This window comes from Oncorhynchus masou, chromosome 25, assembly GCF_036934945.1.
Source record: "Oncorhynchus masou masou isolate Uvic2021 chromosome 25, UVic_Omas_1.1, whole genome shotgun sequence".
NCBI lineage: Eukaryota > Metazoa > Chordata > Actinopteri > Salmoniformes > Salmonidae > Oncorhynchus > Oncorhynchus masou.
Genome location: NC_088236.1, coordinates 3,320,424 through 3,336,113, shown reverse-complemented (window position 1 = coordinate 3,336,113; position 15,690 = coordinate 3,320,424). Strand labels below are relative to the sequence as shown.

At 44.8% G+C, this 15,690-nt stretch overlaps 1 protein-coding gene across 2 annotated transcripts in view; it reads right to left on the bottom strand.

Moving 5' to 3' along the window:
• The window catches only part of LOC135513691 (AT-rich interactive domain-containing protein 3A-like), a 315,893-nt gene that overhangs the window by 26,876 nt on the left and 273,327 nt on the right, over positions 1 to 15,690 (bottom strand). For both annotated transcript variants that reach the window (XM_064936555.1, XM_064936557.1), the window contains one exon: positions 753 to 936. In XM_064936555.1, coding sequence (XP_064792627.1) covers positions 753 to 936 — 184 coding nt within the window. The remainder of the gene's footprint in view (positions 1 to 752; positions 937 to 15,690) is intronic.

Below are 15,690 nucleotides of genomic sequence, written 5' to 3'. Positions count from 1 at the left end.
TAGCTCTCCGAGACCTCTTGTACCACTACTGGTGTAGAGACTCTTAACTCTCTGAGACCCCCTGTACCACTACTGGCGTAGAGACTCTTAGCTCTCTGAGACCTCCTGTACCACTACTGGTGTAGAGACTCTTAGCTCTCTGAGACCCCCTGTACCACTACTGGTGTAGAGACTCTTAGCTCTCTGAGACCCCCTGTACCAATACTGGTGTAGAGACTCTTAGCTCTCTGAGACCCCCTGTACCACTACTGGTGTAGAGGCTCTTAGCTCTCCGAGACCCCCTGTACCACTACTGGTGTAGAGACTCTTAGCTCTCCGAGACCTCCTGTACCACTACTGGTGTAGAGACTCTTAACTCTCTGAGACCCCCTGTACCACTACTGGCGTAGAGACTCTTAGCTCTCCGAGACCCCCTGTACCACTACTGGTGTAGAGACTCTTAGCTCTCTGAGACCCCCTGTACCACTACTGGTGTAGAGACTCTTAGCTCTCCGAGACCTCCTGTACCACTACTGGTGTAGAGACTCTTAACTCTCTGAGACCCCCTGTACCACTACTGGCGTAGAGACTCTTAGCTCTCCGAGACCCCCTGTACCACTACTGGTGTAGAGACTCTTAGCTCTCTGAGACCCCCTGTACCACTACTGGTGTAGAGACTCTTAGCTCTCCGAGACCCCCTGTACCACTACTGTAGAATCAAGTGATATGTGATGCAGGTTATCGGGTTATTTATCTCCAGCAGTGTCACTCACTGAGTACGCAGGGTGAACGCTGCACTGGTGATGGAGGTAGGGAGGTTGAGGCCTTTGGTGATCTCACGCCATATTTTCTTATTGATGACCTCCACTAAGCCGCCTTTTTCTGTGACCAGCTTGTAGAGCGTGTACAGATCCAACACCTGCTTGGCCATGATAGGAATACGATTCACTGGAGTCCCTGTAGAGACAAAACACAATATCCACAATCAATGCTATTAACTTCAGTCCATCGATAGAGAGGGTTTCCTCGCTAGCTGTGGCTTATAAAGCCAATTTATCTGGAAGCAGTCCAATAGCTGACATCTTGGCTAACAAAACATATTACTTTTTGAAAAACTCCCCCTTGACTTTTTATACAGCGTTTTATTAAAGGGGCAATCTGTGTTTGCTAAATATACTTTTTGACATTTAAATTATCGATATAAACCCGCTGATTCTTGAAGAATATAACTTATAAATGCCTCATGATCTTAGTTCAACTGTTGTACCTAGGGTTGCAAAGCTACCGGTAGTTTATATTATCAAAGATACCGGAATCTTCAGTAATTGTGGTAATTAACAGAAAATCAATTGCAATCAAATAACTTTAAAACATGTAATTAATATATAGTATTCATTTTGCATATCTGTGTCCACATTGTCCATGAGTTTCTAGTAGATAGACCATATGGTTCAAGAGAAAATAGTCTAATTAATGAATAAAATATCTAATCATTAACGGGATTATTTTAAATTAACTCTGCAACTATTCTAAATATTTACTTTTTTCACAACTACCACGGGTTTGACAGAAAAACATTGACAACAAATACATACTGACTTAAACTAGGTTTCCATCCAATTCGCGACAGATTTTCATGAGAATATTCATAAAAATACATAGGCACATTCCCCCCCCCCCTCCCCCCGCCAGAAATGTTTCCATCAAATTGACTTGTTGCACATAAACAACTGTGCGTGGTGTCGTAGTGCACATAAAAAATACATTTTGCGGTTTAAATTACCATGTACTGGATTTAAAAAAAATAAAGTTAAATCGGGTTCCATCACATTTTCAACTGTACTGATGGTTATCTCACAAATATGTTTTGCGTTATACTGTACACCGAGTGTGCAGACACCGGTATTGGCACAGAGCGAGTTTAGCCGTCATGATGACTCTATGATGAACTAAAGAGCGACATTAATTGTATTTGTCAAACGCAACCAAGCGTCGATGATCATGTCACCCGAAATAAGACCCTCGACTTTTATTGGAAAGGACACGTCAAGATTAGCACTTTGCACTTTCACATGTGAATAAGATCATGAGAAAACATTTGTTTTCATCTGTTGCCTAATAAACTGCATGCTTTCCCGAGTCGTGACTACAAGTTTACTTTGATATGATGGTTATTATATCAATATTTGCGCATAAAAGCGTTTCCACCGACATTTTTGGCATAATTAATTTTACTAACCAGGTTTCCATTCAAAGTCTCTATGCCAGTAAAATACAAGTCGGATAAAAAAATTACAGGCCTGATGGAACAAAACATTTTTCTATAAACTCCCCCCCCCCAAAAAAAATACTGTAACGACCAATGCGCTAGACACGGTGGGATCTTTTTACGTTGGTGAAATCATTGCGGGAAATGTTGCTGGAAACACTTATATGCGCAAAAAAATGTATATAAAAATGTATATAATAACCAATATATCAAAGTTCATTTGGAGTCACACGATGACATGTTGTGGAGTCCTCCCACTACGACTCATCGGGAAAGCAAACAGTTATATTATTATGCCGCGTTCAAAACAACTCAGAACTCAGAACTTGGAAATATCCGAATTCCATCTTCAATGCGTTCAAGACAACTGGGAATTCGAAAAGAACGAACTCCGACTGGCAAATCCAACTCAGAATTCCAAGTCGGGAACTCTGGCCTCTTTCTCGACCCCCGATTTTACCGACCTGAAGATCACTGACGTCATGATTAGACCTCGTTTTTATCCGAATTCCCAGTTGTCTTGATAGCACCATTAGGCTACAGATTAAATAAATGATGATGAACTTCGACAGGGTGGTAAACGTGAAAGGTGATGAGCTTGATGCTCGTTTCCAAGTAAATATCGAGGGTCTAATTCTGGTAACATGATAATCGATGCTTGGCTGCGTTTGAAAAAAGAAATAAAAATCTTGCCTTTTTGTCCATAATAATCTCATCATGTACTGTGGGCTATACATGCGCTCCGGCCAACAGCGCGCAGTTACTGCTGTTGTCTAGAGCGCATGTTGTTATGTTGGAACCCTCATATTAAACACTAATGGTATTCACTAAATTGACAGTTTATATGTAGGATGATATTTTATAGCTGTGCCATTCAGTCTTATTAGACAATCATCTCATTTGATGATTTTTAATATAATACATGTGATTAGGCCACACAGGGTGCCAGAGATTAATACAGATACCTGTGATCATCTGAAGTACAGACCAGAGATTAATACAGATACCTGTGATCATCTGAAGTACAGACCAGAGATTAATACAGATACCTGTGATCATCTGAAGTACCATAAAGGGCCACCAAATTAATTGCAATAGATTTCTTAAAATCTTAGAAAAATACCACAATTCTGGTATTTTACTGTTAAACTTTGAATGTTTCCAGTAATATACCCTCTCTTTGCACCCCTTGACCCACCCCATCAGGACCCTATATGCTTGTTATAATGCAATGCAAGCCTTCAAAGCCTGGTTTGGGGGGAGGCAGGTAGCCTAGCCACGTGTGCTAGTGTTCAGAGCGTCGGTTGCAAGATCGAATCCCCGAGCTGACAAGGTAAACATCTGTCATCATGCTCCCTGAACAAGGTAGTTAACTCACTGTTCCTAGGCTGTCATTGAAAAATAAAATTGTTCTTAACTGACTTGCCTAGTTAAAAAAAACTATAATGTTGACATCATGGATGGTCAGTCCTTGACTCCATATATCAGTCTACTAATTAGAGTGTGATGTCATTTCTCCAGCCCCGTCCCTCAGCTGTTAACCAAAATAAAGAGGTGAGAACTTAATTATTGTTTCAACTGCAATACTGCCCCTTTAATGCCTCCTCTATGTTATATAAATACTGCCCCTTTAATGCCTCCTCTATGTTATATAAATACTGCCCCTTTAATGCCTCCTCTATGTTATATAAATACTGCACCTTTAATGCCTCCTCTATGTTATATAAATACTGCCCCTTTAATGCCTCCTCTCCATTATATAAATACTTCCCCTTTAATGCCTCCTCTATGTTATATAAATACTGCACCTTTAATGCCTCCTCTATGTTATATAAATACTGCCCCTTTAATGCCTCCTCTACGTTATATAAATACTTCCCCTTTAATGCCTCCTCTATGTTATATAAATACTGCCCCTTTAATGCCGCCTGTATGTTATATAAATACTTCCCCTTTAATGCCTCCTGTATGTTATATAAATACTTCCCCTTTAATGCCTCCTCTATGTTATATAAATACTGCCACTTTAATGCCTCCTCTATGTTATATAAATACTTCCCCTTTAATGCCTCCTCTATGTTATATAAATACTGCCCCTTTAATGCCTCCTGTATGTTATATAAATACTTCCCCTTTAATGCCTCCTCTATGTTATATAAATACTGCCCCTTTAATGCCTCCTCTCCATTATATAAATACTTCCCCTTTAATGCCTCCTCTATGTTATATAAATACTGCCCCTTTAATGCCTCCTGTATGTTATATAAATACTTCCCCTTTAATGCCTACTCTATGTTATATAAATACTGCCACTTTAATGCCTCCTCTATGTTATATAAATACTGCCCCTTTAATGCCTCCTCTACGTTATATAAATACTTCCCCTTTAATGCCTCCTCTATGTTATATAAATACTGCCCCTTTAATGCCGCCTGTATGTTATATAAATACTTCCCCTTTAATGCCTCCTGTATGTTATATAAATACTTCCCCTTTAATGCCTCCTCTATGTTATATAAATACTGCCACTTTAATGCCTCCTGTATGTTATATAAATACTTCCCCTTTAATGCCTCCTCTATGTTATATAAATACTGCCCCTTTAATGCCTCCTGTATGTTATATAAATACTTCCCCTTTAATGCCTCCTCTATGTTATATACATACTGCCCCTTTAATGCCTCCTCTCCATTATATAAATACTTCCCCTTTAATGCCTCCTCTATGTTATATAAATACTGCCCCTTTAATGCCTCCTGTATGTTATATAAATACTTCCCCTTTAATGCCTACTCTATGTTATATAAATACTGCCACTTTAATGCCTCCTCTATGTTATATAAATACTGCCCCTTTAATGCCCCCTCTATGTTATATAAATACTGCCCCTTTAATGCCTCCTCTACGTTATATACATACTGCCCCTTTAATGCCTCCTCTACGTTATATACATACTGCCCCTTTAATGCCTCCTCTATGTTATATACATACTGCCCCTTTAATGCCTCCTCTATGTTATATAAATACTGCCCCTTTAATGCCTCCTCTATGTTATATAAATACTGCACCTTTAATGCCTCCTCTATGTTATATAAATACTTCCCCTTTAATGCCTCCTCTATGTTATATAAATACTGCCTCTTTAATGCCTCCTCTATGTTATATAAATACTGCCCCTTTAATGCCTCCTCTATGTTATATAAATACTGCCTCTTTAATGCCTCCTCTATGTTATATAAATACTGCCCCTTTAATGCCTCCTCAATGTTATATAAATACTGCCCCTTTAATGCCTCCTCTATGTTATATAAATACTGCCCCCTTAATGCCTCCTCTATGTTATATACATACTGCCCCTTTAATGCCTCCTCTATGTTATAAAAATACTGCCCCCTTAATGCCTCCTCTATGTTATATAAATACTGCACCTTTAATGCCTCCTCTATGTTATATAAATACTGCACCTTTAATGCCTCCTCTATGTTATATAAATACTGCCCCTTTAATGCCTCCTCTACGTTATATAAATACTTCCCCTTTAATGCCTCCTCTATGTTCAACTTCTTTTTAAAGAAGCAATCACTGTTCAACCCTAACCCCAACCCTAAACTTCATTCCACTCAGGCCTGAACCCTGCTAACCTAACCCTGACCCTAAGCTTTATTCCACTCAAGTCTTAATTAGCAGGGTATATATAAGGAGGCAGATAATAATTTGTACTATGCAGTTTAAAGGGTCGGCCGTAAAGAGGGAAGGGTCGGCCCTTTGTGAGCTGCCTGACCCTGAGATAATGAACCTGTATTTTGCTGATAGAGTTCCATTGTACCCATCGAGTTTACCATATAATGGCAATCAATACCTGCAGAAATATAGTGGAAACAGCAGCAAGCAGTGCAGGGCCATACACCAGAGGAGAGGAGAGGGGGAGGAGAGGAGAGGAGGAGGAGAGGAGGGGGAGGAGAGGAGGGGGAGAGGGGGAGGAGAGGGGGAGGAGAGGAGGAGGAGGAGACGAGGGGGAGGAGAGGAGGAGAGGAGAGGAGGGGGAGGGGAGAGGAGAGGAGAGGGGGAGGAGAGGAGAGGAGAGGGGGAGGGAGAGGAGGAGGAGGGGAGAGGAGGAGGGGGAGGAGAGGAGGAGGGAGAGGGGAGGGAGAGGAGGGAGGAGAGACGAGGGGGAGTAGAGGAGGAGAGGAGGGGGAGGAGAGGAGCAGAGATGAGCAGAGAGGAGAGGAGAGGGGGAGGAGAGGAGAGAGGGGGAGGAGAGGGTGAGGGGAGAGGAGATGAGAGGAGAGGGGGGGAGGGGAGAGGGGAGGAGGAGGAGGAGGAGAGGGGGAGGGAGGGGGGGGGAGGAGAGGGGAGAGGGAGAGGGAGGAGAGGAGGAGAGGGAGGAGAGAGGAGGAGGAGGAGGAGAGGAGAGGGAGGGAGGAGGAGGAGAGGAGAGGAGGAGGAGAGGGAGAGGGAGGAGAGGAGGAGGAGGGGAGGAGAGGAGGAGAGGAGGAGGAGGAGGAGGAGAGGGAGAGAGGAGGAGGAGAGGAGAGAGGAGGAGGAGAGGGGGAGGAGAGGAGAGAGGAGGAGGAGGAGAGGAGAGAGGAGGGGAGAGAGGAGGAGGAGGAGAGGGAGGAGGAGAGGGGAGGAGAGGAGGAGGGAGGAGGATAGGAGGGGGAGGAGAGGAGAGAGGGGGGGGAGAGGGTGAGGAGAGGAGATGAGAGGAGAGGGGGAGGAGAGGAGAGGAGAGGAGAGAGGAGGAGGAGAGGAGAGGGGGAGGAGAGGGGGAGGAGAGGAGATGAGAGGAGAGAGGGAGGAGAGGAGGAGGAGAGGAGAGAGGAGGAGGAGAGGAGGAGGAGAGGGGGGAGAGGAGAGGAGAGGGGAGGAGGAGGAGAGGAGAGAGGAGGAGGAGAGGGGAGGAGAGGAGAGGAGGAGGAGAGGAGAGGAGGAGGAGGAGAGGAGAGAGGGAGGAGGAGAGGAGGAGGAGGAGGGAGGGAGAGGAGAGGGAGGAGGAGGAGAGGAGGGGGAGGGAGAGAGGAGGAGGAGAGGAGAGGAGAGGAGGAGGAGAGGAGGAGGAGAGGGGAGGAGAGGAGAGGAGGAGGAGAGGGGGTGAAGTATCGTCTGAGGTGGTAAAAACACATAAATTAAGGCTGGTAATTATGGGATGACTTGGCTGGCAGTAGAACCGACTGAGGAGAAAGACAACATTAAAACTAGAGATTTATCCTGTCTCTCCGACCAGGACAATACTGGCCATTATATCTAAAGTAGCACCACCCAAAGCCCATCTATCGCCGTTTCCAACTCCACACTAAACTGTCTATATATCACGACTGTGTGGTGAAAGTGGTCTCAGGAGAAGTGGGGCGATTCTAAATCATTAAAGAGACTTCTCAAAGGTTAACGGACGTACTTGGAGTTCTCTCATAATTAAGATTGAGATGCTTGATTGACTGTAGTGTAACATTCGGCTTGGTGTTACGACGGTTTAAGAGGTGTTTATTGGGTGTTTCTTGTTGTTGTTGTTTTGTACAGTGTCACAATGCAGAACATACAGTACAGTAGGCTAATACTAGGACACACGACAGTAATGAGAAGAGAAACACAAAGAAAAAAACCTTTAGTTAAACACCGTCACTGAGACATACTGTTGCTCCACATCCCATTCTCACCGGTGATAATGCACAGCCCGTTGCCTTGATCTATACAACTATTATTTATCCCGATCCACAATGGCCGACCCAAACGAGCACCGGGCAATAAATAAAAAAGACCTGGCCTCAGAAACGCTTTTGTCTGTTAGAATCTGACCCAACCAAGACAGGCCTCTTAAAAACAGATTTATGCACTTTCAATACCCGACGCGATGCATTCGTCTCCCGATTCCCTGAAAGGGATATGAAGAATAAAAGAGGAGAGGACAGTCTTTTGTCAGCAGAGACGATCCGATCAGCTCATGGATCACGTTGACAATGAGGAATGGCGGGCGGGAGGAAAAGCCCCTCGTATACGACTCCTCTAACGGACTAACGACGGCACAGGCAGTCCTCTAGTTAATCACTCACTTGCTAAAAGATTGCAGTGTGTAATTGGAGCTTGCAGAGGGAATCGGGACTTAGTAGAGCAGAGTAATCATCATCTTTTCGCTCGGCTTCGTCGCTGATGCGTTCAGTTTCGCACCTTTGCAGCCAAGCCGGTAATGGAACCGGCCAGAGGAGTTTCTCCTCTTCATTTACTTGGCTCTTTTAACCTGTGAAATGAAGGATTAATGTAATGCAGCTAGCAGGAAAACAACTGTTTATCTACATGTGGACAGCCCATCTAATTGGAATGGCGCTTCAGTAGTTTCTTACATTTAGATTTTACTGTTGTTCATTTAGCAGACGCTCTGATCCAGAGTGATTTACAATCAGTGCAAACAGCTGACTGGGTTAGGGAGGGCCCATACAGCATGAACCTAGAACACATCATGAACCTAGAATTTTTATTTTACCTTTATTTAACCAGGCAAGTCAGTAAAGAACAGATTCTTATTTTCAATGACAGCCTAGGAACAGTGGGTTAACTGCCTGTTCAGGGGCAGAACAACAAATTTGTACCAACAGATTTGAACTTGTAACATTTCGGTTACTAGTCTAACTCTCTAACCACTAGGCTACCCTGCTGCCATAGAACATAGAATACAGCATGAACCTAGAATAGAACTCTATTGTCCAACCAAACATGGAAACTGTAGGAATGTTTCCCCCTGTCTGTCTGTCTGTCTGTCTGTCTGTCTGTCTGTCTGTCTGTCTGTCTGTCTGTCTGTCTGTCTGTCTGTCTGTCTGTCTGTCCCTGTTTCTGTGTGTCCCTGTTTCTGTCTGTCCCTGTTTCTGTCTGTCCCTGTGTCTGTCTGTCCCTGTTTCTGTCTGTCCCTGTGTCTGTCTGTCCCTGTGTCTGTCCCTGTTTCTGTCTGTCCCTGCGTCTGTCTGTCCCTGTGTCTGTCTGTCCCTGTGTCTGTCTGTCCCTGTTTCTGTCTGTCTCTGTGTCTGTCCCTGTATCTGTCCCTGTGTCTGTCCCTGTTTCTGTCTGTCCCTGTGTCTGTCTGTCCCTGTTTCTGTCTGTCCCTGTTTCTGTCTGTCTGTCTGTCTGTCTGTCTGTCTGTCTGTCTGTCTCTGTTTCTGTCTCTGTCTCTGAAGCACAGAAGTCGTACCACCTATAGTTTCCAGCAGGATATTTAGTGTTGTGGCAATAGAAGCCTGGAACCATTCTTTAAAGCTTAGCTGTCTTCTCTTCTGTCCCTTAGTATTCCAGATAATTACACTAGCTGGGACAAAAATTGACTGACTTATTCAACAGAAAGTGCTGATTGTGGTTTCTGGGGCGGTAATCAATTAATACCCACAACCCCCAACAGCCTGGAGGAGAAAGACAGTCCATCACACAGGATATTTATCAGTACACAAAGACAGTAACACCACCATTGTTTTGTCTGCTTTTGATGAGAGCAGCTCAAAAGGCCATCACTTATTGAATCAGACACGAGGTACAGGAGGCTGAGGTACAGGAGGCTGAGGTACAGGAGGCTGAGGTACAGGAGACTGAGGTACAGGAGACTGAGGTACAGGAGACTGAGGTACAGGAGGCTGAGGTACAGGAGGCTGAGGTACAGGAGGCTGAGGTACAGGAGGCTGAGGTACAGGAGGCTGAGGTACAGGAGGCTGAGGTACAGGAGACTGAGGTACAGGAGGCTGAGGTACAGGAGGCTGAGGTACAGGAGGCTGAGGTACAGGAGACTGAGGTACAGGAGGCTGAGACACAGGAGGCTGAGACACAGGAGGCTGAGGTACAGGAGGCTGAGGTACAGGAGGCGTTCAGGAGACTGAGGTACAGGAGGCTGAGGTACAGCAGACCGAGGTTCAGGAGACTGAGGTACAGGAGGCTGAGGTACAGGAGGCGTTCAGGAGGCTGAGGTACAGGAGGCTGAGGTACAGGAGGCTGAGGTACAGGAGACTGAGGTACAGGAGACTGAGGTACAGGAGGCGTTCAGGAGGCTGAGGTACAGGAGGCTGAGGTACAGGAGGCTGAGGTACAGGAGGCGTTCAGGAGGCTGAGGTACAGGAGGCTGAGGTACAGGAGGCTGAGGTACAGGAGGCGTTCAGGAGGCTGAGGTACAGGAGGCTGAGGTACAGGAGGCTGAGGTACAGGAGACTGAGGTACAGGAGGCTGAGGTACAGGAGGCTGAGGTACAGGAGGCTGAGGTACAGGAGGTCCATGGAGGTCCATGGCCATGCACAAAGCTAAGGATCCTATAAAATTTTGACAGAAGAAATGGAAGCAGTTTTACAGGCGTCCAACCAATTGTGCAATTACGTGTTTTTGGGGGCGTTATTTGTAACTTATTTTGTACATAATGTTTCTGCAACCGAATCTTACGGCAAAAAAAAGAGCTTCTGGATATCAGGACAAAGATCACTCACCTCGGATTAGACAAAGATTTTTTCTTCAACAAGCAGGACACACATTCTCCTAACACCCGACAAGGCCAACATCCCAGTTATATGCAAGAGGAAGAGACGCAGGTACAGAGGACACAGAGCGGGGTGTCTCGTAAGGATACCGCATAAGGCGAGTGGGAAAGCTGGCGTTACCATCAATATCACTTGCCAACGTGCAATCATTGGACAATAGATTAGACGAGGTACGATCACGAATATCTTACCAGACAAGCTAAATCACTTCTATGCTCGTTTTGAGGCAAGCACACTGAGGCATGCATGAGAGCATCAGCTGCTATAGGGAGGATGTCAGAGACCTGGCCAGGTGGTGCCAGATTAACAACCTCTCCCTCAACGTAACCAAGACAAAGGGGATGATTGTGGACTACAGGAAAAGGAGGAACGAGCACGCCCCCATTCTCATCGATGGGGCTGTGGTGGAGCAGGTTGAGAGCTTCAAATTCCTTGGTGTCCACATCACCAACAAACTAGAATGGTCCAAACACACCAAGACAGTTGTGAAGAGGGCACGGCCACGACAAAGCCTATTCCCCCTCAGGGAACTAAAAAGATTTGGCATGGGTCCTCAGATCTTCAAAAGGGTCTACAGCTGCACCATCAAGAGCATCACTGCCTGGTTGCATCACTGCCTGGTACGACAACTGCTCGGCCTCCGACGGCAAGGCACTACAGAGGGTAGTGCGTACAGCCCAGTACATCACTGGGGCTAAGCTGCCTGCCATAGAGAACCTCTACACCAGGCGTTGTCAGAGGAAGGACCTAAAAATTGCCAAAGACTCCAGCCGCCCTAGTCATAGACTGTTCTCTCTACTACCGCATGGCAAGCGGTACTGGAGCGCCAAGTCCAGGTCCAAGAGGCTTCTAAACAGCTTCTACCCCCAAGCCATAAGACTCCTGAACAGCTAATCAAATGGCTACCCGGACTATTTGCATTGTGTGGCCCCCCCCCCACCCCCAACCCCTCTTTTACGCTGCTGCTACTCTCTGTTTATCTTATATGCGTAGTCACTTTAACTATACATTCACGTACACGCTACCTCAATTAGCCCAACAAACTGGTGACCCGGTTAGCACATTGGCTACCCGGACTATTTGCATTGTTTCCCGCCACCCACCAACCCCTCTTTTACGCTACTGCTACTCTCTGTTATCACATATGCATACTCACTTTAACCATACTTACATGTACATACTACATTTACATTTACATTACATTTAAGTCATTTAGCAGACGCTCTTATCCAGAGCGACTTACAAATTGGTGAATTCACCTTCTGACATCAGTGGAACAGCCAAATTACAATAGTGCATCTAAATCATTTAAGGGGGGGGGGGTGAGAAGGATTACTTTATCCTATCCTAGGTATTCCTTGAAGAGGTGGGGTTTCAAGTGTCTCCGGAAGGTGGTGACTACCTCAATCAGCCCGACTAACAGGTGCCTGTATATAGCCTCACTACTGTTATTTTGTAACTTTTTTTTACATTTGTTTTTATTTCTTTACTTATCTATTGTTCACCTTTTTTTTCCTACTTAAAAATTGCACTGTTGGTTAGAACCTATAATTAAGCATTTCACTATTATTATTATTTATTTTATTTTTATTTTTTTACCTTTATTTTACTAGGCAAGTCAGTTAAGAACAAATTATTATTTTCAATGACGGCCTAGGAACAGTGGGTTAACTATAAGATAAACTTTGATTTAATTTATTGCCTTCTGTCTGTTTCATCAAGGACGAGTATTTGAATGAGGACTGGATTCAACGATTCAAGAATTCAATAGACTACTTTTGTTCTGAATAAAACTATAACAACAACAGCAAACTATTCATTGGTGTTCAATGTCGTAACAAACCTCTTCAGCCTTTCAAATAAAACGAATGCCTGATGTTTTACAGACCACAGCAGACCAATCACGTTCTCCTACAGACCACAGCAGACCAATCACATTCTCCTACAGACCACAACAGACCAATCACGTTCTCCTACAGACCACAGCAGACCAATCACATTCTCCTACAGACCACAACAGACCAATCACGTTCTCCTACAGACCACAGCAGACCAATCACATTCTTCTATAGACCACAACAGACCAATCACGTTCTCCTACAGACCACAGCAGACCAATCACATTCTCCTACAGACCACAGCAGACCAATCACGTTCTTCTATAGACCACAACAGACCAATCACGTTCTTCTATAGACCACAACAGACCAATCATGTTCTCCTACACACCACAACAGACCAATCACGTTCTTCTATAGACCACAACAGACCAATCACGTTCTTCTATAGACCACAACAGACCAATCACGTTCTCCTACAGACCACAGCAGACCAATCACATTCTTCTATAGACCACAACAGACCAATCACGTTCTCCTACAGACCACAGCAGACCAATCACGTTCTTCTATAGACCACAACAGACCAATCACGTTCTCCTACAGACCACAGCAGACCAATCACATTCTTCTATAGACCACAACAGACCAATCACGTTCTCCTACAGACCACAGCAGACCAATCACATTCTTCTACAGACCACAACAGACCAATCACGTTCTCCTACAGACCACAGCAGACCAATCACATTCTTCTATAGACCACAACAGACCAATCACATTCTTCTACAGACCACAACAGACCAATCACATTCTTCTATAGACCACAACAGACCAATCACGTTCTCCTACAGACCACAACAGACCAATCACATTCTTCTATAGACCACAACAGACCAATCACGTTCTCCTACAGACCACAGCAGACCAATCACGTTCTTCTATAGACCACAGCAGACCAATCACGTTCTCCTACAGACCACAGCAGACCAATCACGTTCTCCTACAGACCACAGCAGACCAATCACGTTCTTCTATAGACCACAACAGACCAATCACGTTCTCCTACAGACCACAGCAGACCAATCACATTCTCCTACAGACCACAACAGACCAATCATGTTCTCTACAGACCACAACAGACCACAGCAGACCAATCAGACCAATCACGTTCTCCTACAGACCACAACAGACCAATCACGTTCTCCTACAGACCACAACAGACCAATCATGTTCTCCTACAGACCACAACAGACCAATCACGTTCTTCTATAGACCACAACAGACCAATCACGTTCTTCTATAGACCACAACAGACCAATCACGTTCTCCTACAGACCACAGCAGACCAATCACATTCTTCTATAGACCACAACAGACCAATCACGTTCTCCTACAGACCACAGCAGACCAATCACGTTCTTCTATAGACCACAACAGACCAATCACGTTCTCCTACAGACCACAGCAGACCAATCACCATTCATTCTTCTATAGACCACAACAGACCAATCACAGACCAATCACATTCTTTCTCCTACAGACCAATCACACAGACCACAACAGACCAATCACATTCTTCTATAGACCACAACAGACCAATCACGTTCTCCTACAGACTACAGACCAACAGACCAATCAACATTCTTCTACAGACCACAACAGACCAATCACGTTCTCCTACAGACCACAGCAGACCAATCACATTCTTCTATAGACCACAACAGACCAATCACATACAGACCACAACAGACCAATCTTCTCCTACAGACCACAACAGACCAATCACATTCTTCTATAGACCACAACAGACCAATCACGTTCTCCTACAGACCACAACAGACCAATCACATTCTTCTATAGACCACAACAGACCAATCACGTTCTCCTACAGACCACAGCAGACCAATCACGTTCTTCTATAGACCACAGCAGACCAATCACGTTCTCCTACAGACCACAGCAGACCAATCACGTTCTCCTACAGACCACAGCAGACCAATCACGTTCTTCTACAGACCACAACAGACCAATCACGTTCTCCTACAGACCACAATCAGACCAATCAATCACGTTCTTCTATAGACCACAACAGACCAATCACATTCTTCTATAGACCACAACAGACCAATCACAGTTCTTCTATAGACCACAACAGACCAATCACGTTCTCCTACAGACCAACTATAGACCACAACAGACCAATCACATTCTTCTACAGACCACAACAGACCAATCACGTTCTCCTACAGACCACAACAGACCAATCACATTCTTCTACAGACCACAACAGACCAATCACATTCTTCTATAGACCACAACAGACCAATCACGTTCTCCTACAGACCACAACAGACCAATCACATTCTCCTACAGACCACAACAGACCAATCACATTCTTCTATAGACCACAACAGACCAATCACACAACAGACCAATCACGTTCTCCTACAGACCACAGCAGACCAATCACATTCTTCTATAGACCACAACAGACCAATCACGTTCTTCTATAGACCACAACAGACCAATCACGTTCTCCTACAGACCACAACAGACCAATCACATTCTTCTACAGACCACAACAGACCAATCACGTTCTCCTACAGACCACAACAGACCAATCACATTCTCCTACAGACCACAACAGACCAATCACATTCTCCTACAGACCACAACAGACCAATCACGTTCTCCTACAGACCACAGCAGACCAATCACATTCTTCTATAGACCACAACAGACCAATCACGTTCTCCTACAGACCACAGCAGACCAATCACGTTCTTCTATAGACCACAACAGACCAATCACGTTCTCCTACAGACCACAGCAGACCAATCACGTTCCAGACCAATCACATTCTTCTATAGACCACAACAGACCAATCACGTTCTCCTACAAACCACAACAGACCAATCACATTCTCCTACAGACCACAGCAGACCAATCACGTTCTCCTACAGACCACAACAGACCAATCACACGTTCTCCTACAGACCACAGCAGACCAATCACTTTCTTCTATAGACCACAACAGACCAATCACGTTCTCCTACAGACCACAGCAGACCAATCACATTCTTCTATAGACCACAACAGACCAATCACG